Raw genomic sequence first — 27,569 nt, 5'->3', positions numbered from 1 at the left:
GTGTTACTGCACCTAAATGCAGCCTTTGATGCTGTAGATCATAACATATTAATACACAGACTGGAACATTGGCCGGGATTTTCAGGTACGGTAATAAGGGAGTGGCTCGGATCAAAATTACAAGACAAGACAAGGAGCTTTTTTGTTTCCCTTGGATACTATTCCTCACTGCCAACATCTTTGACTTGTGGTGTCCCCCAGGACTTGACCTTACAGCCTTTATTATTTAAGCTTTATATGCTTGGCCAATCATTAAAGACGATGAAATTTCTTATCAAAAGTATGCAGATAATTTACTTCCTCTCACCTAATGACTCTGATCCCCTAGTATCTCTCTTTGTCAGTGCATTGATCAGATTAACAGCTGGATGTCTCAAAATTTTGGACAAAACTGAAATAATCTTATTTAATAATAGGATTATTAATAATTCTTATTTCTATACTCATGCTTTTTATTTCCAGCAGGGTTGACCACTGTAATGGTCTTTACACAGACCGTACAGATTCAGCTTGTACAAAACACAGCTGCTACAGTTCTTATGAGAACCAAAAAAACTGACCACATTACTCTGATACTTAAGTCCTTACCCTGGCTTCCGGCACAGAATTGACTTTAAGGCACCACTGTTGTTTATAAATCACTACATAGGGCAGGGCCAAAATACCTCTCAGATATGTTTCAGCAATACACACCTGCTAAACCACTCAGATCACAGGAGAGAAATCTGTTAGTAATATCTACTGTCAGGACTAAACATTGTGAAGCATCTTTTAGCTGCTATGCCATTAAGCTCTGGAACCAATTTCCTGATGGTGTCAAAGGTGCTCCAACCGTAGCCAGATTCAAGTCTAGACTTAAACCCATTTGTTCTCAGATGCCTTTTATTAACTGATTGAATGTACTGTACTTTCTCTTAATTAATTACTTTTTCTTTTTAATCTCTTATTTTGTTTAATTTGTTCTTCTCTATGTTGTTCTATTTGCTCATTTGTAAAGCACATTGAGTTGGCAATGTGTATGAATTGTGCAATATAAATAAACCTTGCTGTCCTTCTATTGATTTAACTGTCAATTTGATCGTTCTTCATGGCTGGATCCCCATAAACGTTTGGGATAACTTTCTTGTGGGCTGCTGCCAGCTGGTTGATTTTTTTGCTAAGTTCAGTGTCTCTCTGTCTTTTGCTCCACCATAGCAATGCGTTGTTTGGCTGGTACTGGCTCTGTAATACAGTTGCTGTGACAGTAATTTCCATTCAAGATTTGTGGTAGTGGTCTTTTTAGTAACAAATCTTTCAACAGCTGAATTTAAACCTTTAGAGAGCTAAGATTCAAACCCTGTTAGCTGCTAGAAAGTCTTTTTCTGTATCATTATCGACCTGTTCAGGATGTTTACCTGATTTAGCTCCTGGCAGGAAACAGCAGAGCAGAGTGTTTATGATTTGATGGAAATAAGTTCGGGTGATTGTTGTGAGAGTTGTAAACCCAATTTAGATTGACTGCTTTACACCACTCAGAGACATAGGATGCATAAAAAGCTGGAATGATGATAAATGCAGTAGAGTGCCAGAAATAAGGGTTAAAGTATAACAGCTTTAATGCTGTTTGCTCTGCTCTAGTTCTGAACTTAAACGTTGTCATAATAGCAAACAGTGGAGTGACTATCCCTTTCAGTATTTTGTGAATGAGTGCATTGGAAATTGTTAATGGCTTGTGAACTTTCATTACCCTTCCACTGTTAGTCTGGTCTCTGGAGCTGAATGTAAATGAAGGACAATACCAAAGAGAACAGCTGGAGGTGAGCAGCACTGTTGAATAGGGTGTTGCTAATCGAATGTCTTACCTTGCACTGCCCTCTCCAGGTGTAAATGTTAATTGCTGCAATATGTGATTGAGAAGGTCAAGACCCAGCAGTATGCAAGTCTAGATCAGTGTTTGTTTTTGGGCTGCAACAGCATGATTTTTTTTTATTATCAATTAATCTGATGAGTACTTTCTTCATTACCTGATTTTTGCACTGGTCTATAATATGTCAGGAAAGGGTGAAAAGTTCCTATTGCAGTTTCCCAGAGCTCCAACTGACAAACAAATGTTGTATTTTGTGCAACCACCAGTCCTAAACCCAAAATATGTTCAGGTTAATTATCTGGAACCAGCGAATGTTTAGCATTCTTACCCAAAAATGATTATTAAATTATTATTTGAGTGTCAAATCTGTTGCCGATTAATTTTCTATCAATGCCCAATGATTAACAAATCATTCAAGCTGTAGTTTGTTCGGAATATCTAATATTTCAGTTTATTTTAGAAAAAAACAACATAAAATGTGTACTGTTTAGATAACAATTATTTTAGTCAATCGTTTAAAATTTTTCACCGAAAGATTAATAGGCTCAGCAGAACAAAATGTACAAGAAAAATCCTTGATTGGGTGCGAATGCTTCTCACATCTACCTCTCTTTCACATATTGATATTTTCCCCATCTAATGTCATAAACAAGAGGTATTGCCATATACTAAACCACCTGTATTCCAGAAAAGCAATGTTTAAGTAAAACTATTAATCTTAATTTCAGTATAAATGCTATTCATGTACACAAAAATAATGCATTACGTCTTGTTTCCTCAAAAGAGAAAACCCTCTGATCCGTCTGTCTCACCTGATTGCATGCACTTTCTAAAGAAAACTGTTCATTGGCAACTCTGTATTTTATGCAGAAAGGACTCGGCCTCAGACGAATGAATCTGTTTTTGTCGCACATCGCTGTATTAAAAATATCCTCAAAAGCTAATGATCTATGCAAATGGATCTCTTCTTTCACTTATCTAATTGGAAACACACTAGCAAATTTTGAGCACCATTTGTCAATGACCTCCTCTGTGTCTCCTTCGTTGCACGCATTCACACACACACATACACCCCCCCCCCCCCCCATATTCATTTTAATCCGTTTGGAGAGGAATAATTGCCCAGGTAGATGTCTAAATATGGAGGTATTTCAATTACTCAGTGTGTCTGGCTTAAGGCAAAATATGCCTCACAGAGACTAATCAACTCAAACTGATTAACCTAACATTTTATTACAGTCTGAGTGTGTATGCATGTGTGTGTGTGCATGTGTTTTAGGGTGTCTATATCTGCCGTAGATTAGCATTCAGGCAAGTGAATGTCCATCTTTATATTAACATTAGAACAGCTCTTCGGACAGATAACAGACGTCACTTTCTTATATACACTACTTGTAAACAGTTTAGGTTAAAATAAGCTCCTGTGGTTCATCTGTGACTTCTCTCGCTCACTGCCCTTACAAGACCTTTTGAGGTGATGAGTAGAGGTCAAGGGGGGAAGAGGAAACATCTGAGAAACTTTTCTCGAAGCTGTTTTGGTACGCTCACTCTCAGTTTCCAAGCACATGGAGCAACGCTTTCGCTCTGTTGGACACAGACTGCACAGAGCTTGTATCTGATTAGCATTGAAGTGACAGCACTCATGTGAAGAGCTTGATGTGTGTGCATGTTTGCATGCCCTTATGGATGTGTTTTTGTTTTTTACCTAACTTTTATATCCAGAGATGCTTCTGTGTGTTACAAAATTGGGTGATTAGTAGGTTAAAAGACATGTAGACACTTAATTTGATTAAAAAGTGAACATTTTTAGCCATGCTAACGGCATAGCAGTGGAGATGTCAGTTGTTGGCTTCTGGAACGAATTCTATGAAATGTTGTATAGATATTAATGTTGCTGCGCGAATGTATCTGAATGACTGCGATGAACCCTGACTTTTCCTCAGCGCCACTGTGATGTTGGTATGTGTGTTTCTGAGTGGGATGTCTCAACAAGTATTGGCTGGATTGCCACGAAATTTCATCTTCCCTTCAGGATGAATTGTAAACACTTGGTAATCCCGAAAAAGTTTGTGTACTGCCGTCGTGGGGTCAAATTTTTAATTTGTCCAGTACAATAGTGGACCTGTTAATCATTATACCCAATTACCATCAGCATGCTAGCATAGTAACTGAGAGCACATAATCATGCAGATATGAGCATTTAACTGAAACCACTACTGTGCCTAAGTATAGTCTAGCTTGGCTTTAGACTCTTGTTTAGAAATCTAAAATACATAATTGTTATTTCAGTTTGAAGCAGCTCCTGAATACGCGCTGACATATGGTCACTAAAATGCGGTTGAGACAAAGGTTATATGTAATATTAGACATCTATAAAACTCACTTATCAACCAAATTTAAAGCCCACTGCGGTTTAGCCACCGAGACATCTTTTGAGTCATCTTTTGATCTGCAAGTCACAAAATCAGTTACCATTTTTAGAGGAAACTAAAACAGCAGTAACAAGTTCAAAGGTCAGGGCCTGACATTATTCCTGGAATCAGAGAGCCGTCATGGCTAAACAAAGTTTTAGGAAAGAAGCAAAGTTAAAGGGGAGACTTTTTTTGTTTACTTGTAACATATTGATCTTCTGTCTTGGTATATGGCAGATATCCTGATGCTTTATGTAAGAGATAGTGGCGGATAGCTGCGATCAGCCTTAATCTCTCAGACTTTCATCCTGGATTTGACTGTGTGATTACAGACTGTGTTTGAGAATTTATTGGCCTGAATATGTCAATGAATTTAGGAATTTATGTAGCCTGTTTCATTAATCATGCCTCTAAATGCATGCAAAACATGGGGTAATATAATGCTTTAATGTAGATTAGAAATCTCTACAGATGACTAGCTGTGAAGTAATTCAAATTTAATAACCATTTTCCTCAATTAGTTTAGTTTAGTTATCTCAATTTACATGATTAGTAAGACCCTTTTGTAGCAATGTCTGATCCTTCAGTGCCACTAGAAGCTATGATAGGTCCCACTTATTTTATTTGGAGCACTCAAGAGCCACAGTTGACTCCCTCGCATTAAATGACAGTGATTGATGGTTGCACACCTTCAGTGTCCATGGGCCAGTTTCTGACTTTCAACATGAACTCAGTGTGCGACCACAAAAATCATTACTGTTGTCATTTTGTGTACCAAAGAGCAAAAGTCTGTTTCTGATTGAGTGTGGGTTGTTTAGTCTCACAAGACTGCTCTTAGATGTTTGCTTCCTGAGGCTCTGCAGCTATACTGTAGCTCTAGGTCTCATTACAACTCTTGGAATCATCAATCACACAACAGACACATCAAGCCCTCCATGGAACTCTCTGTCTCCCCCAGTTTCCCTTTTACCGTCCGCTCCATATCCTAGTTTCTTTTTTTCTGGCGTTGAGCTGACCTACTCACAGGCATAGAGAGACAGACACATGCATGTGTACACGTACAATATATTGGGGGGGGGGGGTCTCAGACTTTTGAACGACACTGTACAATCTTAGAAACAATTGAAGTTTTTTGAAATGCTAGAGACTGCTGTAAATATTCCCCCCATCTCAGTTTCCTGTAGAGGATTTATTTCCAGTTTTGATAACTGCACATGGAGTGGAAGATGAAAGTGATGGAGGATTTTGAAGCCAAGTGGTGTCACTTTCTGCTTTTGTTAAAGTTTAGCTATTTCTTATTTAGTGATGCATTGAACTTTTTCTCTACCAATACCAATTCCAGAAACCGTACTCCCAAGAAGAGAGACACCATTAGTTGTTTCAGTAACTGCCTCAAAACAACATATATTTCTGTTCAAGTGACAAACCCCTCTTGCCTTCTGACTGTTGGAAGAAAAGTTGGAAGTTGCGTGACGTTTTTATAGAGTCATAAAATCTGCAGAGGCAAGAGGTTTTTGGTGGTTGAATAGCTCAACAAAATGTTGGACTGGGTCTCATGAGACTATTAATCTCTTTCCATTTTTTTTCCGCCGGTCTACATTGATTTCTTTTAACCATGACCATGAGCCCACCCTAACCATAACCAAATAGTTACTGTATTTGAGCCCAAACCATGCTCTTTCGCTAACCACGTTTTTTGTGTGATTTTCAATCGTTGTGGAGAGCACAGACAAATTATGTTGTACTGCTTTTAGGGTTGTCAGATAAGAAAACGCTTACATGTGGTGCTCTGGGGGGGAGTTACAAATGATGTATTTTGTCGTTTAATTTTGAGGACTTTTTGCAACTCTGATACCTCAGCTCAAGGTGTCTGCCAGTTCTGATCTGATACCAGTGTTTATTTTCCCCCTAAATTTTCACTGCAAGGAACTAATTAGAGTCAATTTTATGTGAGGTAATACACAGAAAGGTCAGGGTTTGCTGTGGCACTAAAAAGCCAGGACCACTCTGAGCTAAGGAGTGAATGATTGAAACTGACAATGGAAACACAGATTTTCATCATGACATTTTCAAAGAAACGAATGTGTTTCATTCACATCTGGCTGACACCCAATGCGCTTACAGTTATAAGATTGGGATGAGGTTTGATACCGATCCAGGGTGTAACATCAGTGCATCCCTACTACTGGAAAGATCATTTTCTTCATGTTTCAGAGGGCATAAGGGGCTATATCCTTTGTATATACTGTAATGCCATCTTTGTTTCTTGTTACACATTGTTGAAAGGTTAAAGGCTCAAGCCAAAATCCTACATGTGTTATATTAATTCCACATGGCAAGTCTCAAAAACACGTTACATGTCAACCAAAATGGATCATCATGATTCCATTCTTTTAAATCTTACTTTTTTAGAGATTTTGTGACATCAATCTATCCCATCCTGACTGAAGTATTCCCCACTGCACGGGAATTCATATGCGATACATGCTATAGTCAGATTTTACCTCCAGGCTGTGTGTTTGTGTGTGCACATGTGTTGACTCCGGGGAGATTGCCTCATCTGTGAGTTTGTTCACAGTAGCCACTGGGTCCGATGCTTCGCCTGTCTGTCGTCACGGTGTCCCTCCTCCCTTCTGTTAGTCTTTCTCTGCTTCTTCTTCTCCTAATTTAGTCCTTAATTTTCCCCCTACTACATCTTTTTGATTCATCATTTGTTTATGGATTTAGTCCTTGCTGTACCCCTTATTGCTGTTATTTCCTTATCCATTCCATCTTGCCCCTCCTTTCTCCGTCTCTCTTTGTATCTCATCTCCCAATTTATTCTTCTCATCTGTATTTTGTATGTTTCCTCACTTAACCTACAAGCAGTACTCCTCCATCCCTTTCCCTCCTTCCATTTCTCATTTCCCCCCTCTTTCCTCCCTTCACTCAGTCCCTTCACTGACCCAATTAAGCATGGGGAGGGACACAGGAGGAGAGTGACGGCGGTAAGGCGAGAAAGAGAGGGAGAGGGAGGACATGCAGAGAGTAGAGAGAGTTTGAGAGTCAGTCACTAGAAAAGCAGAGAGAGTCAGAAAACAATATCCACCAACCTGCCCGGAAATACACAGTTAATTGTCCAAACTTAAACTGGAACTTAAACAACCTTTGACAGTCTCGGAGGCAGCGGGGGAGGAGCAGAGAGTCGACAGTCCTGCTGCCACGCACTTACCACTCTCGATGAAGAAACGAGGAGAATAACAATCTATCTTCCGTAGAAGTGGGTGGGGTGCCGTGCAGAGTTAGGATGGCCGAATGCCGGCATATAGAGGGAGACTGAGAGGAGAGACCGAAGAGACAAAGACGGTGCATTCCTGGTTGGAGCGGAGGGGGGGTAACGTGGTTGCCCTGGGGCAAGAGACAGAAACTGAGAGAGAAGGGAAGAGGGAAAGGGAAAGGATGCATCTGTTCTTCCAAGACAAGTGGGAGGTGGAGGGGCTGCAGACTGTGGGCATCCTCCTGGTGGTTTGCAGCTCCCTCAAACTGATGCACTTTCTGGGGCTTATCGACATTTCTGTGGCAGGTAAGAGAAACAGTAAGAAAGCAAGAGAGAGGCACTGAGTGAGAATTGAAAATGATGAATATGGTGAGGGGACATTAGGAGGAAAACACTCAGCTAGAAAGGGGGGTGTCTACTTGTGTGTTTCTGAAGTGTTTTAGGGTTAACCAGCTGTCATGTTTCTCACACCCGTTTATAGTCTCATGTAGTGTGTGTGTGTGTGTGTGTGTGTGTGTGTGTGTGTGTGTGTGTGTGTGTGTGTGTGTGTGTGTGTGTGTGTGTGTGTGTGTGTGTGAGTGTATGTGTATGTGTGTTTGTCTGAGACTGAAATACGTAAGTACATACTGCGTGTCCATACCTTTCTAACTAACATACAAGTGCAGAATGTTAAAACTGCTGCATTTCTGACACAAAGGAGATTCAAAACACATCTTAATGTAGGCCCATCCATACTGGGAAAAATATATTTATAAAATTCATCATTCAACACGTAACTTATTACATCTAAAGGATTCTGTCTGTAAATTATCTTATCAACTGCGGTCTTTGTGAACTCCATCGATTTTATACATCAAGATCAGTCTTCTCATCATTGGGAGTTGTACAGTATAATGTCTTCTCTCCAAAGTCTGAATCCATGTTGTCTAAGCTTGAGAGGGAGATAAAGGGGCGGCCTGACATGCCACAAAGGTACATGGAGTGGGTCTTAATCACGAGGCCGCACATTTTTAACAGAAAGCCTGCATGACAAACTGGGGGCATGGCGTTTGGAAGATGGGTTCTTTTACCACACAAAGCTCTAATGAAAAGATGCATCATGGGAAATGTAGGATCCAGGGTTTTTGGAGCTTAAGCCATATTAGGAGCTAAAAGTCAGGCTATCTCTGCTCTTGCGGCATTGATTTTAAGCTTTCTTTTCTTTTTTTTTGACTCTTGTGAGTCCCTCAGCTTTATGGAAATGCAATGCTAAATAGCTGGAGAGCAGTTAACAGTAAAGAGAGGCAGCAGAAGAAGTGGGAGGAGATGAATGACATTAAGTAAAAGTCACAGGCCTTATTTGTAGCCACAGACAAATGTAGAACTAATGAACCAGCAGGAATTTCTAATTTGATGCTAATATTTGTGAAAACTGCAACCGTTTTCTGAAATTGCAGTTCTACTTTACTCATCACTAGATGTCAGGAAGGCCTAGAGATCATAGCTGAAAGGGTCAGTGTTGGATCTGCACAACCAATCTGTATCTGCACAGGCAGTATACTGTATCACTGTGGCTCTGAATTGTAATATGTTGGCTGCTTTCTCTTCATTTGAGGGATTACAAGGTTTCTCTGTGTCTTGAGAAAATCCTCAGATCTCTTGGGTTTATGAATCATGAAGCTCCTTAAAAAGTTACTAGATATTGCCAGAAATGTGTTGCCATCAAGCTAAAAATAGAGCTGCTTTTCTTATTTCCTGGAGAGTTGTGAAGGTTTGTCAGTGTACCCTGGGGGGAACTACTGAACTCTAATCGCACAATCACTACAGGATGCGCTGGGTAAGACTGTCATAATGCTGCACAATAGCTGAAGAACACAGAAAGCTGCCCCCCCCCATCTAATGAGAAATAGAGTTTTTACTTTTCTGCCTACTCAGGCCAAAGTGGAAGAATTTCTGGTCTCATTGTCAGTGCCACTCAAAAAACAATTTTTACTTCAAAGGCTGGAGAACAAATTGATCACATGTTACTTCAATAGCATAAGGAGCGCAGTAGCCTACTTATTTTCAACCACAGTATTCTGTAAATATTAGATGCAACTTTCATGTTAAGTACTGTGTCTTTCTAAATTCTAATTTGATAGTATGCTTTTAAAAGGCAGTGAAAGACAAAAAAACAACAGCTTAGTTTCGATAGATAGAAATAGATGGATAAATGTTTTGGGGGCATTTTTTATCAAATATAGGGACCTTAAAGAGACATGCTTGTGTGCGTGTGCTTATTAAAATCAGGTTAATCCCTCTGAGATCAAATATCTCTATTCCGAGAGAGACTTTGACAAGACAGCCGGATCATATTTACTCAAAGTCATCACAACAAGCAAGAGATTTCATCACCAGCAAAGGACAAAAATACAGAGAAGGAAACAGAGGAGATGAAGAAGGCTGTGAGACAGGGAGAGAGGAAGAAGTGTTTCTGCCCTAAAACAAGCATATCAAAGCATTGACATTTTCCAGTAGATTCGGCTTTCATGGTCCTTACAAGTACTTCAAACTCAGTTTTCCAAGCCGAGCAGAGGCAGTAGAAATCATGCTTTTTTTGTTTGTTTGTTTGACCTATCTCTAGCCAGGCTTTCAGAACAATCAGCAGAAAATAAATTTTGTTAGAGTTGTGTAGGTTACTTTAAAATTTATTCCACAACAGTTACTAATAGATTCTTCATCAAAAGTGTCATCTGTAATGCTAGGCCAGAGACTTTCCAAACTTTAGATACACCCATTAGACAAGCACTTAAGCACCAGTGGCAAGTATATTAAGTATATAAGTATTTTTATTCAAGTATTTTGTGGTACGCACAGTTTTAAGATATTATGACTTTACTAGTGTTTCCATTTTTGTTTGCTTCTTTATACTTATCTTCAACTATATCCTGCAAATTGAAATATTTAAAATTTTACGCCACTACATTTATTTGACAGCTGTAATACGAAATTACTTTGAATATCAAGATCTATAAAACAAAGGATGAACCTATAAAATATGATGTATACAGTAAATCAAACTCAGAACAGTAAATAAAGAAGTTATAATAATTGAACAAAACAGTCTCACCTTAGGGTCATTCACCTTTTGATCAAATAACATGATCTTCCACTGCAGACGGAGTTATGGCATTACTCACTACATAATTAGTCTCCTGCTTCTTACTTCTAAAGTACTCAGATTAACTTTTGGACACCTGACTGTTGGTCACAGTATTTGATATTCATTTCTGTATTCTGGTCAGCTATTAGGTCCATGTGGAAAAAGATAATGTGCTCACACACACGGCCCCTGGGGCAGAGGGCTGAGCCTGTGCTAGGTGGCAGGATGTATTAATCTAGTATCTACTGGACAATGTGCTCAGCCTGTTCCGGCGCCAAATGACGCCAGAGCCTGTGAGGTCAGGAGGGCCAGAGTCCTTGAGGCTCCATGGTGCAGAGAGACAACCAGATAACACATCACAGAGGCTAGATTGTCAGTGGAGGTACTGTGGTTGTATTGGTTTTCACTCCATCATGGCCTTCATCCCTCAGACTGCTGGGGTCCTGCTGAAAGGGGTGAGGGGACTGTTACCTTGGAAACTAAGAGGCAAGAGTAAGTATGCGGGATCATGCGTGCGTATTTGTTTTACTTCCCATATTCTGATTTTCATTATTATTATGTAAATAGGCATCATGAAGTTTTTATTGTGATGAAGTGGCAGCCTACTGTTAGGCGTAGGCCTAGGTGTTAGGCGTGATGGGCTCTGGTTGAGGCGGTTTTGCATTATTGCATTTGTCTGGCAAAATATATTCTACTAAGAAGTGATATGAAGTCCTTATTTAAGCCGATTGTGAATTAAAACTGTTGATGTCTGACTTGTGTTAGAAATTGATACTGTCTGCTGGTTTATCTCATACCTCACACGGTTTACTGAATGTGGCAATGCGATATTAGAGCCAGTCTGATTAGGGAAACTGTCTGTTTCTAGGGGTCACGCTGCGCTGCTGTTGTGTGGTAATATCTACTGTTTGAAGTGATACTTGTAGTCTCCCATCGCTAAACCAGGTCAGCAGGCAATTACCAATTTGCCTAATCGGCATGATTCAGTCTGTTGTTGCATCTGTCCGTTGCATGGAGTGTGTTTTTTGGTTTTACAGGCATGTGTGCATGTGTGTCTGAAAACAGAATTAAATCACAGTGTGTGTGTGTGTGTGTGTGTGTGTCTAACCTTTGTGCTATGGTTGGTGATTGCAGGTAATCCTTCCACCAGCCAAAGCAAAAAAACCATAAAGCAGCGATTCCTCAAGCTGCTGCCGTGCTGCAAGCCCTCGGCTGCCCCCTCAATCAGTCAAAGCAAGTGCTTCTTATCTATCTATACATCTCTACTTTCTTCCATGTGTCCACCCTCTTCAGTGAGTTAAGTTTCATACGGACACTTGTGTGGATGCCATCATGATCATGTACACACATCGACTGAAACATTCAGCGTACACATAAACCCACGTATACCCACCTACAGAAACACACTCAACTCCACCAACTCAAAAACACTCTGGTGTTACTGTGGCTAAAGGGTCAGACCCATTTTTGTATTTTTCTGATTTGAAGCACGTGCTGTTCCCTTGGGCAATGGAACATGTGTGTGCGTGCGTGTATGTGTGTGAGAGATTAAAGCGAGGTCAAAACTAGTAGTTTCTAGAGGTCTGAGAACTTATAGTACAAGACATATGCTTTGAGTTGACAGTTACTTTTGCTGAAACAGATGGACTGAGAATGGAATGAGGATTATCTATTAGTGACAGTTTCTCCTTCTGAAGTGTCTATTTACCATTTTCATTAGTGTTAAACCTCTTCTCTCACTTCCTCGGTACAGGACTCTCCCCAGTTTCTTTAGTATACTTGAACTTTAAAGTCATACATTTTAAAGATGATTATCTCACCATGTTTTGCTTTATAATAGGAAGTTATATAGATTATGCTGGAACAAAGATGTGTGGAAATTGCTGGGCCTACTACCATCATGTTTATGTATAGAAAAACTGCATTCACTCAGGTTTTCATTCAGTGAAATAATAAAATAATGATTAATATTTTTATGTTACTTCACTTTATGTGTAACATATAACACCTGTACTGTATGATGAGCTCATTATCATTTTGATGACTTCATTAAAATATGTTGGCCGGGTCATGGCAGTCCCTGGAGGTTTTCCTGTGGGTGTAGTGATGATAAATGCTAACTAACACCGGTGTCTCCCTCACACAGACAGCGTGGAAGATGATTTTGAGTTATCCACTGTGTGCCATCGCCCTGAAAGTATGGACAAGCTGCAGGAGCAGACTAAATTCACCAAGAAGGAGCTGCAAGTCCTCTACAGGGGCTTCAAAAATGTAGGTCTGGCTGAAGTGATAAGAAAGACTGCGAATAAAAAAAAACAAAACACAAAAATCTGGTTGTAGCTACATCAGTCTGGTGAGAGCTGAAGTTGTAGTCCTTTGTATATTTTGTGCTAGATGGGAACTCATGAGATTTCTCAATTCACATTTGTATCGCAGGAGTGTCCGAGTGGTGTGGTGAATGAGGAGAACTTTAAGAACATTTACTCCCAGTTCTTTCCTCAGGGAGGTGAGTTGTCAGCTCCTACCACTAAACCCGAGGAGCTCCTGCTGTTTCCATAATACTTTCATTTACACCATTCTTTCTGTCTTCATTAACTTAATACATTTCAGGTCAAAGTGTAAACAGCATCATTTATTTGACTCTGTAGAGGTACACATGTAGCTTTTCATCATTACAATGGAATGAAAATAATTAACTCATTATAATTGTGCTCTGCTGAACTATAGTACATGCACTGCAAAAAGACAAGGCCATTTTTCATTCCATGATATTTAGGTTGCTGAAATGTTAAACACTCACTCCAGTCGTATTTGAAATTATTTTTATATCTAGGCTATATTTAGCTCGCTGCTAATCCTAGCTCTTCAAAGACTTTGCTTCATGTTTTGAGGGCATGCAGGTTACTGTAAATCTCTACCTTTGCAGATTCAAGTATGTACGCACATTTCCTGTTTGAAGCCTTCGACACTAACAAGAACGGCTCGGTTAGTTTTGAGGTGAGCGCTATTCTAATGTAGGCTGTCTTTGAGAGATTAAAGCAAATATGTGCTCCAGTGAAATTCTCCACCACAGCTATAGCCACAGAAAAATGTTTTCCTTCTAAACACCTGCCCACAGAGATTAGTGCTGTGATAAGGATTTGACTTTGTTTACTGTAATTTGTTCCGTTACTATCTCAGGACTTTGTATTTGGCCTGTCTATCATCCTGAGAGGGACCATTAATGACCGGCTAAACTGGGCATTCAACCTCTATGACCTGAACAAGGACGGCTGCATCACCAAAGAGGTAACACACACATGCACACACATGTTGCACTGTGCTTTGATACAGTAGGTCTAAATCCCTTGCAGTAATAATTACAGCCTTGCTGTAGAAGAAAAACACCCACTTAATATTAACCTAAAGCCCAGCTTCTAAGTGATTTTTATTTTGTCTGACAATTTCTACATCCTCAGTAATATTTGCTCCCTTTTGTCCTTTGCTTTGCAGGAGATGTTGGACATCATGAAGTCCATCTATGACATGATGGGGAAGTATACATACCCCACTATGCAGGATGATGCTCCAAGAGAACATGTAGAGAGCTTCTTCCAGGTTAAACTTACCAGTCTTTACTTTCTATTAACTGCTCATTTTATGATTGATATATTGTTTTATGAAAGAATATAATGTAGGAAATCCTCCAACATATAATAGTTTTTCAGTGAGTACATCTCCGGCTGCTGTATTTTTCTTTCAGAAAATGGACCGAAATAAAGACGGGGTAGTCACCATAGAGGAGTTCATCGAGTCTTGCAAAAAGGTAGGCCAGTAAAAACTGAAAGTTGGTTTTCCAGGGAACCATTTCGATAAAACATTAGGAGACGTGACGCTGCCTCTTTCTTCAAACCTCTTCTCTCTGTCTAGGATGAGAACATCATGCAGTCCATGCAGCTGTTTGACAATGTCATCTAAGAATCTGGACCAGTTAGAACGCTGGTACCAGGGAGGGGAGTGTGTGTGTGTGTATAAGAGGAATCAGAATTGAAGAGTTTGTGAATGTGTGTGTGTGTGTGTGTGTGTGTGTGTGTGTGTGTGTGTGTGTGTGTGTGTGTGTGTGTCTGTGTGTGCGTGGCCGTCTTCTGATTTGCAAGCTTGTGCTTGTGTCTCTGTTGAGAGCTGTGAGTCCTGAGGGCACTGAGAGACCCTCTCCCTCTTCCTGGACTCCCAGTGGTATTTCTCCAAGCAACAGTGACGTTTCCCCGTCTCCCTTCCTCATCATGCAGAACCTTAGTTTTATCCAAGAGACACAGAGAAAGAAGGCAAGCGGCGGGCTCACAGGCACTTGTACACCCAAGATCCCCCACCTGTTTTAGCTGAACTTTTATTAATTACCATTATTGATAGAGGAACTATCACAGCCTGTAATGGCCGAACTCAAGAGGGAAGCAGATGACCCCAAACCTTGACCTAAGATCACTCCTCCGCCTTTGGAGATTTGGATTTGTGAATCTGGTCTTGCCTCTGTGCATGTGGCTAACACCTCCCTGGAGCTGCTAGACTGCTCATGCCCCGGCCATGAAAATAGAAATGAATCTACCGCCATCTAGTGGTCGAGAGAGAGAAAGACACTTCCTGAGGGAGCAACTGACAAATACGAGATCCAGGCAATCCTGTGTTACAGATGGAGGTTCAAACATTTTGTTTTCCATTAGACTGATTTCAATATCGCATGATGATGTCACTAATATCTAATTATGTATTTACAGAGATACTCCAAAGTCTGCTTGTCTGTCTGCTGTTCCTAGTCATTCACAGGTGCCTCACCCTTTGTGTATGTGTGTGTGCATGTGCAACAGAAAGAGATGTCATCCATCTTACCTATGTAAGACCCTAATGGGACAACATCCACCTCCATTCATGGGATTCTGGTAGAATAATTCCTGGCCTTCCAAACTGTTACAGTTCTAGCTGTAGGTGTCTATTGACTGTTGTACATTTTCTAGCATTCCCAGTGGTGTGATATTAGGCTGAACAACGTGGGGATTGCACTATAGTTGACAAGATTTTCTTGACCATCCCAGCTTCTCTCAATACAGGACTGGCATACCACAGTCGTACTAGTCTATCAATATACAATTGAGGGGAATTTATTAGATTGCAGATTGTATTTGTGAACTTCTTGTAATTGGAAATGTCATGTGGTTGTAGCAGGTTCTACCACTTAAAAAAAAAAAAATCTCAAAACCCTTGTTGCATTAAATTAGGCTCATTCAATTTAAAAGAGGCATAGTGTGTGTTTGTGTCCTGTTAGTGAGAGAGACATGGTTTAGTAAGTTCTCCCATTCCTTATTCTCCCTCTCTCTGTAACACCAAAGAGAAGATATAAATTTAAGAGGTATATAAAGCCACTCGAAGTTAAGACATATAGCCCACCCATGGTTGAACAGAGAGGGAGATGCTGTGTAGTAAGTAGGACAAGGGGCAATCAGAGGTAAAAGGATGTAGTTTGGTAAACTGGCAATGTGGTTTACCTGCACATAGTCCAAACTGAAGTGTCATTTTAGGTTATGAATCCACAGGTTAAGCCCTTATGGATAAATTATTTTTGGAGAATTTGCAACAATTTATTAATTTGCTGCTTTTCATACTAGCGTTGCTCTTAAATCTATGATGGTGTAAGTGCCAGAGGCACTCAAGCCGTAATTAAGTGGGCTGTCTTTTAAATGCAGAGATTAACATGGAATAGCAATAATTTTCTCTACCACATTATCAGCACCTTTCCACACATCCAACCTCTCATTCCTCTCAGAGCACAGTATATGGGTGCACTAAGGCCATGATGAAAATATGCACTTATAATCCTACAATTTCTTTTTTTTTTCCTGTTCTTCATTTAACATTTTTTTTATTTTCTAGGAAAAAAAAGTGGTTTGGCTCTGATTGTTCCTTGCCAACAGTTTTTAACTTCCATTCCTGGCCACAAGTAAAACCTGTCTATACCCGCATGTACTGTGTCTAGAACAATGAAAACCTACTAACCCGTTGTACTGACTGTCTAGTTAGCTAGCCTCAACTGGTTGCATTACATATTTAAAATGTGTATATTTTGTACAGAGACAATAAAAAAATCACAGTTACTATGCAAAATGGACTGGAGTTTGAATTTTAGAGACTGTACATAATTGTCTTTATTAAAATGAGACAAAACTTTCAGCTTTACATGTCTAAAGATACAGTACGTAGCAACAATCAAGATTCAACATTTTTTTTTACATTATAATCCATCATCATAATGTCAGCAAGATATGGTTCATAATTTAAATATACACAATTATACGTAATCCTAACAGCCACAACTAAATCAACTAACAGGCAGTGTATGAGCAGACACAAGGCAACAGGTGAGTAACAATTTTGAATTGAAATTTTCATTCAAACAGCCTGTTACAACTGTGTGCATGAACAAAAACAGTAATTCAGTGTACTTCGCATGTTCCTTCAGAATTCTGGCTGGCTGCAAACCAGATATGTACCTTTAACTGGAAATCCTCTTGCTGTGTCATTAAAGCTGAAAAGAAACTGAAAATTGCTTGTTCTTGCTTTTGCATGTCTTTGTGTAAGTCCTTGCAAAACAAATTACATTCTGATTTAACAATGGTGTGATGAGATAATTCATTGTCCCCATACGAGGATGACTTTGCAGCACTACAGGACAGATGCTTCAGCATTTGCATAAAATGTCCATTCTTAAATCAAAAAACATATCCGTTTTTTCACGCTTCCATTTTTTCCCCTCTCTCTAAATGTCTTGTTCACAATGACACTGCTGACTCTTAAAGGCTTGAGATGTGGCTGGTAGGGATTGGATTTGTCAGTTAAGGAGCAGGCAATTACTTGGGCATCTTGCGGAGCTCTGCCAGAACCCAAATGGCCAGTGAGAGAAGCGCCACAGAGCCAGACTGGTGAGTTGCTGCCAGTGGAGTGGGGACATACAGTAACAGGGTGCTGATACCAAGGGCAACCTGAAGAGTGCAAACACACATTTTGACTGAGTTTAATTACACTGAACTAGACTCGACTAAAATAGACTGAGTTTATATGTTTCTGGGGTGACTGACAGCCTACCTGTCCATAAGCCACTGCTGCAAGGAGGCTGATGGCGACCTTAGCCCTCCTGGGCAGCACCGACCTTCTTGAGAACAGATAGAGGCCTGTAATTGCGGTCAAAGAAGAGATCGCCTGGAAAAGGAAGGAAAAAAAAAAAAAAAAAGAAAAAGAATCAAAAGAGGGAGAAGACATCAACAGCTGACTGCTGCTTCTTATCCAATGAATGAGATGGGATGAATGGTACAAATAATGTTTAATTTAAATTACAATGTTGCCCAAAAAATTATTTTTCTCGAGAACTTATGACACACCAAAACTCTGTGGTCGAACTGCACAGTTGTGGGATTTTCAAAGAAGTTCTTGAGGGTGGGAGAAAAGGCCAGCAGGTCATCTGGGATCCATCGCTCTCCCATCTTAGGGAAGGAGTTATACACCAGCCCAGCATCCAAACCAGCAACAAAAGCACCTGCGACAAAGCATTTTACACAAGGTCAAGTACAGATCTGCATGTGTATTGGTTACATTCATATGTATATTATGAATGTAACTGGACATGTCTACAGGACTGTCCAGAATGTACCATGGCAAAGTGTTTAAGTGTTGCCACTTACAGTCTAAAGGAGTAGATTTTTTTTACGTATCAAACTTAAATGTCCAAGTATTTCCTTTAACTTAGCAGTAACAACCAAAAACATGATCTTTTTTTATACCCCACTGACTTTATAAATATTTTCTACATTAAATTGGGCTGAAGTACTTAAGCTTCAAATATGAAGACTGCAGCTACAGATCTAGGGACCAGTCCTATCTGTAGCTAAATAAATGCATTTACATGTTTATGTCTTTGTTTACTACACTGCCAAAACATCAAACAGTACCTGAAAGAGCAGTAAGGAAGACAAGTCCACCAGTACCCTTGGCAAACCTTCTGAGCTGCATGAGATGTCTGGTCTCTGCCATCTGAGAAAGAGGTGCCAAAAAGAGGCATGAATTAAAAAAAACAACAACAACAACAAAAAAAAACAACTTGCAACAAAATGTGTGACATTAGCTATTTAGCTCACACAGGCTGAGGTTAGAACTGTATTTCTTGCAGGTAGAAACTAAAAACAGGTGTTTGGCATTTAAGGAAGAAACTGCATCTGTACCTTGTGCGCAGGCAGCAGCAGAGTAAGCCCCGTCCAGAGACTGGCACAGTAGAGTAGCAAGGCCGAACCAAGGTGAGCGCTCAGGCGATACTGGCTGACCCGTGGGATGTCATGAGACTCTGGCTTTTCCTCCAGACCACTTTTTACCATGTACCATCCCAGAAGGCCCTAAGAGGACACACACACAATGATGTGTGTTTTTTTATTTTATTTGACGTCCACACAACTTTACTACAAACTTGATGACGCTAATCATGACAAATAAAACAGTGTGGCCAACCCACTCTAGAAAAAACTAAAAGTAAGAGTGAAGTAGGGATTAACTTCTTATGATCCTCTCACATCACTATTGCTGCACCGAGTCTTACCTGGAAGAAAACAAATCCGCAAAGCCCCAGAACTTTTCCCTTCATGGAGCGAGTGAAGTATCCTTTCTTCCAGAAGTACATAGTGGGGAGGATGTATGCAAGACCAACCAGTCTGCCCCACATACGATGACCCCATTCCATGTAGAAGATAAACTTAAACTCTGGCAGAGTCATGTCATGGTTCATTCTGGGAAGAAATCATGACAACAGATAATCCATCTTTATACTGAAGACCCAACCCATAGTTTTGTTTACAGCAGAACACTGAGGTAGATACAATTATGTAATTGTGAAAGCCGTGTTTTTTATTAATTAAAATATTCTTATCTTTATCTGTGATCAAAAAGACATGTCAATCAATTTCAAAATGATAGCACAGTCCAAACTTGTGTTTTGATTATTAGTGATGTGGCACCTTCAAACCTCTGCAAGTGTCTGTCTTGATAAGGTAAACAGAAAAGATGGGGCCTTACATTTTGAATTCAGGAAATTGCTGGTACTTGGAAAACTCAGCCTCCCACTCTGCTTGTGACTGAGGTGGCTTCATCTCTCTCACCAGATGCCAGTCAACCATAGAAAGCCCAGATTCTGTTAGCCTAATTGAAACAAATGCACATATACAGTAGGTACCTATCAACAACACTTAAATACAAGGAGGACTATTATATACACAGACTATATGACAATTTTACCTTGTGACACCACCCAAGACAACAGCCCCGACCACCAGCCCGCTGCAGCCTAGTAACCAGCGACCTACTATGCGATTTGTAGCTGCACTGGGGACAGCAGCTGCTGCCGTGGCGGAGGAGGCCCCCGCTTCTGCTGTGATGGTGCTCTGACCTCTCTTCGCAAGCCATTGTCGAAGCTGTGGACCCCGCTGATGTGTCAAAAGGAGATAGAGAAGATTTTAAATACATAACAAAAATTGCCACATTTATCTCACTAATAGCACAATTATTATTACACTATATGGTCAAAATTATTTGGACATTTTAATGGTTTGGGCTAGGTCCCTAAGGTCCAACTAGGGGAAATGAATGTTAATGTTACCACATACACTGATATTTTTGACAATAGTGTGGTTCCAACTTTTTTGGCAAATGTTAGGGGAAGGGCCTTTCCTTCCTCAGTATTAAACCACCAAAATGCACAAAGCGAGGACCATAAAGTGATGGTTTTCTGAGGCCGGTGAGGAAAAACGTAACTGTCCTGCACAGACCCCTGACCTCAACAGCAGCCAACACCTTTGGGATAAATATGAAGAGCAACTGCAAGCCAAATTAGAAACTATTCCCTGCAGCCAGTTTCCAGAACCTTGTGGAAGACCTTCAAAGAACAGGAGAGACTCTATACAGCAGCATAATAATGACAATGGTGTTGCAAGGAGACGGATAGGCGTGTAATAATCGTTTTGACCATGTAATATGTTCAGAGATTCAGGACTTGTGGACAGGATTTCAGGCTGATTGGTTCGTTGGTCTGATGTCTGTGGTTGTTCGGAAAATTTAGTAATTAGAAATTGCAATATAAGTACATTTAGGTTACTAGGAATTTCATAATGTGCGTTCTTTCATAAACCGGCTCCACTTTCCAGCACCAATGTTAATTTGACAGTTTACGCTTCATCGGGATGATGGTGTGGTGCTTTGCTGCTAACTGAAAAATGAAGACGTGACTGCTGCTGAGTACAGCCAGTCAGCTAACGTGAAATGCCCTAAATGACTTAAATAAACGTTGAAAACAACACTAAAGTGAAAAACACAGGGCAGTTGGCTGATGGCTTAGCTTTTCGACAATGACTGACGCATATCAATTACTGGTGCACTGTCTGACCTTTTTCACGCTTATCCAACTAGTTAGCTAATATTAGCAGCTAGATATTTACTCACACTGTTGTGTTGAAATCCCTTGCTGACGCTTCTGCCACCGCAAAACATCGACGTCCGTATTGAGGAGAGAAACATTTTGAGCCCTAAAGTCCGCTGGCGCTGAGCTGGTCCTGGCGTGCTCCTGTGGAAGATGAAGCTTAGGTAAAAAGCAGTCACAGGCTGTTACAAAAACATGTTTCCTAAGGCTCAACTTTGACCTCTGACGTCACAACAACATTACGAGCAAATCAAGATTGGCTTTTTCATTTATTTAATTTTTACCTTGTTTGCCGAAAAAACACGATGCCCAGGAGAAATAATAAATTTAAAAAAAAAATGTATACATATAATTTATTTTTATTCAAAACTGTATAACGGAGGGACGGGACGCCCGGGTGGTTGGTGCATGTTTTGTGTCTTAGCGCGCCCCGCCTGGGCGGTGAAACGCCTCTCTTTGGCCGAGTAGTGCTGTGTGGCCAGTACAGCGTCGTCCACCCGCTATACCGCGTGTGTGAAATGTAACGATCCGGAAAACGCCGATCCGCTGTAGTCGCTGGCTTTATGAGCAATAGGGAGTCAGTCGCCCACACAACAAGTGCTGACTTCAGGTCGCTTCCAATCGACTGATAAGGCTCCATGAATAGATAGGAAGTTGACTTGACAGGTAGTTGTTGTAGAAGTTAAAATTGTTAGCTAAAGGATTGTGGAAGTGTTAGCTAACAAATTCAAAATCAAATCTCTTTCTGTCCCTGTCTGCCTGTCCTTCTGTCTCTCTGTCCGGACGGCCAGTATGGAAGAGGGCTTTTTGATGGAAGTGTGTGTGGACTCCGTGGAGTCTGCTGTCAATGCTGAACGAGGAGGTCGGTAATGTGTAGTGAACACTGCTGTGCCTCTGTTAAACCCACCATGACCTACTTGCTAAATAGGAATGCAGGCAGTTACACGTCCAAGACACTGTCAATCTGACATAGTTTGAGTGCTCTTTCAGGCAGATCTTCAGCCTGACTTACAGTAATTATTCTTGAACAGCTGTCTGTACTGAGTGGTATATTGACATGCATGGTAATTTCATTTCTCCAAGATCATAAAGGTATGTTGTGTAGGCTCGGTCTGAGTGTTTGCCTCTCCACACAGGTGCAGGTCGACTTGAGCTGTGCTCTAGTCTTCTGGAGGGAGGGCTCACTCCCAGTCTAGGTGAGCACAGTTCAAACTTCTGTACAGATATTCACGCGCAACCCAGAGCTCCTGAGCATCTGCTGAAACCAGGCGCGCACACAAGTCTCACATACAGTACACCACAGTTATTTGTTTTGCCACAGGTTTGTTGCAGGTAGTGAAGCAGTACGTCAAGATTCCAGTCTTCGTGATGATACGGCCTCGCGGAGGGGACTTCCTGTACTCAGATCAGGAATTGGAGGTGATGAGGAAGGACATAGAGCTGATGAAGAGCCACGGTGCCGATGGCCTAGTGCTGGGAGCCCTGACAGAGGACGGACGGGTGGACACAGAGCTCTGCATGGAGTTACTGGGTACTGTCTGCCCGTGTATTTGATCTGAACTTTCTGGACTTACAAGGCACTAAACAAAAACAACGGTTCAGGATGTACAGTTCCACAAAATCACAAGGAAAACAGTTCAAACACAGCAGAAATGTCCTGTTATCAAGGATACAGAGTATTCTGCCTTAGCCCTCATCATTTTTCTTTAAATCTTTCCAAAACAAAAACCTCCTCACTAAAATGCCATTTAAGTATATTACCGTCACACAACCAAAACAAACCAGGAATCCTGTTCATTATTTTTTCAGACAGTGCACTCCTTATGCCATTATTCACGTGGCAGTGAAATACAAAATGACATTTGTCCTCAGCTTCACCAAGACGATACAAACACACATAAACACTACTCTTTGAGGATACACTTTTTCAAAGCAGACATTCTGACACATCATAGCAGGAAAGGCACAGGTATAATAAAAAGCATTACCGATGACAGCGTTGCCTTTAGGGGATCCTGTTCCAGTGGTTTGCAGTTATGCAAGGTGGCATACCGGAACACTTAGAAAATATTGTAGCAATAATCCATAGACCAAAGATAAAATGGCAATTGAATAAGACAGCTTTACCATTTCACATCTGTTTTGCGAGACATAGCTCCCACCTCATCATCTCCTTCAATATTCCACTTTAGGAACATCTTTTAAATCCCATACTTTTAAGCAGTATAAAATAATTGTGTACCTGCTATGGAATCATAAAGTTTTGAAAAAGCTGAAAAACCAAGATACCATTTTATTCAACGATGAGCTTTGCGCCCTTCCCAACGACTCTGACAATACTTTTGTGCCCTCTATGAATCACACAATTTTTATTAAAAACAAAAACAAGACATTTTTAAGGCCTGATAAACTTTAAAGCCATATTAAAAAATGTGTTTTTGGTATAACTGTGTGCTGACATAATAGTTTCAAATATTGTACATCATTTACTAGATTTAGGGATTTAAAAGCAGCTTAATATGTGTAGCATTCAGTATCCTGAAGTATTATCCAGGAGTCTTGGTGCAGTGTTTATTTTGAGAAGTTAACCCAGTCATAAAAATCTTAAAGGTCAAAATCACAAAATTCAGTCACAGCAAACGTCCTTATTTTGATCCAAGCATCCTTTTTAACAGGTCATGGAAGGTTTTACTGCAAGTTCAACTTGGAGTCTTGCAGACTGATGTCTGTGTGCGATAGTGTATGCACACCTAAGAATGCTCATATTTGTGTGACAATCCTTGGCTGTGCGTTGGCAGCTACTCACAATGCACACTATAAAATAAAATAAAAGTTTTGTGCAGTCTTAGAATGAAACTATAGAGAATCTAGCACTGAAACAACTGTCCATTCTGAGTGTGTAGGCTCACGAAGAGAGGAAAAACATTCAGAATGTGCGTCTATTTTATATTGCACTTTTGCAGTTTTGTTTGAGGTTTTATATTGTTCCATTTATTTTTCTGATTGTCTCTTTTTTTCTCACTAGCTGCTGCCCGTCCTTTGCCTGTCACCTTCCACCGAGGTAACATTTTCATATTTAAATTATTTGCAGGCTTTTAGAAAATAAGCTTTTAAAATCCTTTGTAGCTGCCAGCAGTTAGAACTGAAAAAATATCACAAAGCCTCAATTAAATAAAAGCCCCTTAGAGTTCCTTCAACAATGCTTCCGAGTAGGGCACCTAAAAGGTGCAGAAAAACTTAATAATATATAATATTGAGTCTCAGCTCATGTTATTAAATCACAGTATACAACAAAACTCAGAACACCCCTGGTCAGTGTAAGTAAAATGTTAAGTAATAATAAATTCTGTCCATTTAATACAATTTTATTTATTTTTAGAAAAGCACAAGGAGAATTAATCTGATTTATTTGAAAATCAGAAATGTCTGACTAATTAAACTATGATAAAAGGTCCTTATTTAAAAACGTATTGCAACAAAACTCAGTAAACCCTTGATTGGTTAGATTTCATTCTTTTATTCTTTAAATATTTTTTTATGTCCGCGTTTATTGTCGATGACAGATTCCTTAGGGTAATAAATGATTCTGCTAATTTCCCCTTCAACTTTTGCGCTCATGCAGCCCCGTATCAGCAGACTCCCAACTCCATGTTGGCACTATGCAGTCACTGTGGTAGTCCTGGCCAGGTCCACACTTAATATTCTGGACCACATCTGATCCAAACAAATTTATTTGGTTTCATCTGACCAAACAATTTGCTGCCAGTGTCAGTCTGCTGATGCTCTTGTACGCTCATCCATCTTTAGGAAGTCACACAATCTGGTTTCTTACTCGCTCAGGCAATTCCTTACCATGTGGAGCCACATTGCATTATACACAACCCAGGCCAAAATTGGGGAAGCTGTGGGTCTGTTTGTTTTTAATTATACATAAGATCAAATACCCTACACTTCAACTTAAAAATAAGACAATTATTGTACAATTTTCAATCATTTAACATTTTAGTGATGATTATTGCTCAGGGGTATACTCAGTTGCGCACTGTAATTTTGATCCCACTGCAGCTTTTGACATGGTTCATGACTCAGCGGTTGCTCTGGAGACTCTGGTATCATTAGGTTTCCAGCGCGTGCTGACAAGTGGCTGTGACAGCTCTGCTTTGGAAGGACTCCCTCTCATTAAACGGGTCATTGATCAAGTATGTATATACTATATGGGTGCACACGTGTTTGCATGCAAGCGTAGAAAATGGCCGGGCTATTTAACTGTGCTTCTTAGTCACTGTAGGTCAGCATCTTATGTCTCTCCCCTTCTACCACTCTTAACATCATAATCCCCACTCAACAGGCTAAAGGGAGAATCATCATAATGCCAGGTTAGTGCCTTTATTTTTTCTCAAGTGTGTCATTTCCATTTGTTTTTTAGTTGCTTTCAGTTGTTTATTTGATTTGTTTGTTTGTTTTTTTTATAACAGGAGGGGGTATCACAGAGAGGAACCTGCAGAGAATTTTAGAGGGATCGGGTGCTCAAGAGTTTCACTGCTCAGCCCGCTCCAGTAGAGATTCTGCCATGAAGTTCAGGTATATTTAAATTCAGCCTCAATTACTTTAAAAGCTGAAAGGAGGGATTTTGCCCATGCTTATATACATTACAAGATTTTTTTTCAATTATGAGGAATGAAAAGTTTTTTTGTTGCTGTCTGACAAATGATGTCGTCATGTGCAGGAACACCTGTGTGACGATGGGAGCTGCTTTCTCAGCACCTGAGTACAACCTAAAGGTGGCAGATGTGAGCAAAGTCCGCACTCTCAATGCAATCGCCAGAAATACCTTGTGAATGGTTACTGGACAATCATGTCAGACAACAAAACAGATACCTCAAAAGTAATCATGGGTAATTACACTGATATGTGAATCCCAGAAGAAGAATTGCCACAGAGTGCTTTTTTCCCCCCTCCTTTCTTAATCCCTGATCAAACAGTCCTTGTAAAGTTAGAGCTCAGGGACAGCCCTGCAGCCCTCTGGGATATACATTCTATTAAGATATCTCACAGTGCTGAGAGCTGTACATAATTTACATGTATTATTGTAAACCTGTATGTGGCTTCAGAGGGAGTGTAATGTGAATACACAGTAAAGTGTTAAATTAAAAATGGCTGTGTTCTTTAAAACTAAAGAACTAACTAATCAGTGCGGATGCTGTTTTCATAACAGTATGTTTCCCATTTGCAATATTGTTGACCTATATTTATTTACGTCACTCCCTATTTACAGTGGAAGATAATGCACTGTGACCTCCTGTAGTTTTTTTTTACAAGGACACAAACATTATGACTTGATTCAGTTTGCTCAGAATATAATAAAACTGAGAAACAACAGGTCAGTGCACTTTGTTTTATTTTTTATGTTGTCAAATGTCTCCTAGAGTTTAAACCAGTCTCCTATTCATTTAATTTAATTTAGCTCATACTAATGAAGAATAATGCTTCATTTACACTAACTGAAAAAGCTATAATAATGAGGTGTAAGAGGGAGGAGAGGTGTGTTATTATCTTAATGTTCACTGATGTCTACCCAGGCTTAATTGATTCTCAAATGGTAAATTTAAGTCCTTCAAATGGAGACTTAAATTACCAGTCAAAAGTTTCAGGATAACTAAATTTTTTCAGATGTTATTTAAATTTACATAATTCAGTGTCTCACTGTTTCCGAAATGAACGTTGCTCACTTGACTTGAACTGCTTAGATTTCAATAAAAACTGGGATTTCTAAAACTTTTGACTGGTAGTGTACATCTCTGAGTAAAAACTGACTTCAGGAGCAGCAGTATGGTGGCACTGAAGTAATAAATTTGAACTATGTGCTATACAAAGACACCATACAAGCAAATAACCTGGGGTTGCTTCAAGAAGCAGGTTTACTGATTCAAGCCTGAAAACCTGTCAAAACTAGAACCTCTGTTTGGGGTTTTACTGAGCTAGTTATCCAGTTATTTCAATAAACCTACTTCATAGAAAAAACCCTGGTCCACTGTATTAGCATATTGTTGTATAGTGCCTTTTATCTATTAAGTTTTTAAAAATATTAATGACAGCATTGTAGTTTAATATGAATATGATTCATATTAATTTGAAATATTACCATGATCAAGATGAAAACCAGTTTCATCAGTTGATGTTAGTATTAATTTGTTTGACTTCTTTTCGCCTTTAAAACATTTTGTGTCTTTAAGGTGTAATATGAAGGTGTATCCAATGTTGGTGTCTGGTTATAGAGCAAGAAAAAGCTAATGTCATTGAGTTGGATGTTTGATATTTGAGTTGAGGTTTACAGTATATATGCACAATGAGGAGTTTGCCCAGTTCACAGACAGCTGCATTTGTTATAGCAGTACAGAAGAATGAACATATCAGTCGTACAGTATATACTGCATGAGATGAGACTGATTTTATCACCT

General features: G+C 39.9%; 3 protein-coding genes across 6 annotated transcripts in view; 2 read left to right on the top strand and 1 right to left on the bottom strand.

Moving 5' to 3' along the window:
• Positions 1 to 14,722, top strand: part of LOC120796495 (Kv channel-interacting protein 2) — a 90,147-nt gene extending 75,425 nt beyond the window's left edge. For 2 of the 3 annotated variants that reach the window (XM_040139404.1, XM_040139403.1), the window contains exons 2-8: positions 12,781 to 12,905; positions 13,071 to 13,140; positions 13,561 to 13,631; positions 13,815 to 13,922; positions 14,127 to 14,231; positions 14,377 to 14,439; positions 14,544 to 14,722. In XM_040139404.1, the coding sequence (XP_039995338.1) occupies positions 12,781 to 12,905; positions 13,071 to 13,140; positions 13,561 to 13,631; positions 13,815 to 13,922; positions 14,127 to 14,231; positions 14,377 to 14,439; positions 14,544 to 14,591 (590 nt within the window). In that variant the 3' untranslated portion in view covers positions 14,592 to 14,722. Of the gene's footprint in view, positions 1 to 11,768; positions 11,868 to 12,780; positions 12,906 to 13,070; positions 13,141 to 13,560; positions 13,632 to 13,814; positions 13,923 to 14,126; positions 14,232 to 14,376; positions 14,440 to 14,543 lie in introns of all 3 variants that reach the window. The other variant, XM_040139405.1, reaches the window with a different exon arrangement.
• Positions 14,723 to 16,789: 2,067 nt separating this feature from the next.
• Positions 16,790 to 21,332, bottom strand: LOC120796494 (cytochrome c oxidase assembly protein COX15 homolog). Its single transcript, XM_040139402.1, has 9 exons — positions 21,135 to 21,332; positions 19,935 to 20,122; positions 19,716 to 19,838; positions 19,243 to 19,429; positions 18,875 to 19,042; positions 18,605 to 18,686; positions 18,038 to 18,192; positions 17,745 to 17,858; positions 16,790 to 17,641 (listed from the first exon to the last, which is right to left on the bottom strand). Exons 1-9 carry the CDS (start codon positions 21,207 to 21,209, stop codon positions 17,510 to 17,512), a joined length of 1,224 nt encoding a protein of 407 aa, XP_039995336.1. The 5' UTR covers positions 21,210 to 21,332; the 3' UTR covers positions 16,790 to 17,509.
• Positions 21,333 to 21,611: 279 nt separating this feature from the next.
• On the top strand, positions 21,612 to 26,485 carry cutc (cutC copper transporter homolog (E. coli)). Of its 2 annotated transcripts, XM_040139378.1 has the most exons (9): positions 21,615 to 21,777; positions 21,903 to 21,973; positions 22,248 to 22,307; positions 22,433 to 22,642; positions 24,137 to 24,172; positions 25,177 to 25,310; positions 25,460 to 25,487; positions 25,587 to 25,692; positions 25,838 to 26,485. In XM_040139378.1, the coding sequence occupies exons 2-9, from the start codon at positions 21,904 to 21,906 to the stop codon at positions 25,947 to 25,949; spliced, it is 756 nt and encodes a 251-aa protein (XP_039995312.1). In that variant the 5' UTR covers positions 21,615 to 21,777; position 21,903; the 3' UTR covers positions 25,950 to 26,485. The 2 variants fall into 2 exon arrangements, with proteins under 2 accessions (XP_039995313.1, XP_039995312.1); XM_040139379.1 differs by having other exon boundaries at positions 21,612 to 21,973.
• The last annotated feature ends 1,084 nt before the right edge of the window (positions 26,486 to 27,569 follow it).

This window comes from Xiphias gladius, chromosome 11 (assembly GCF_016859285.1).
Source record: "Xiphias gladius isolate SHS-SW01 ecotype Sanya breed wild chromosome 11, ASM1685928v1, whole genome shotgun sequence".
Lineage (NCBI taxonomy): Eukaryota > Metazoa > Chordata > Actinopteri > Istiophoriformes > Xiphiidae > Xiphias > Xiphias gladius.
The sequence above is the reverse complement of the archived record's forward strand: the minus strand, read 5'-3'. Positions and strand labels throughout refer to the sequence as shown.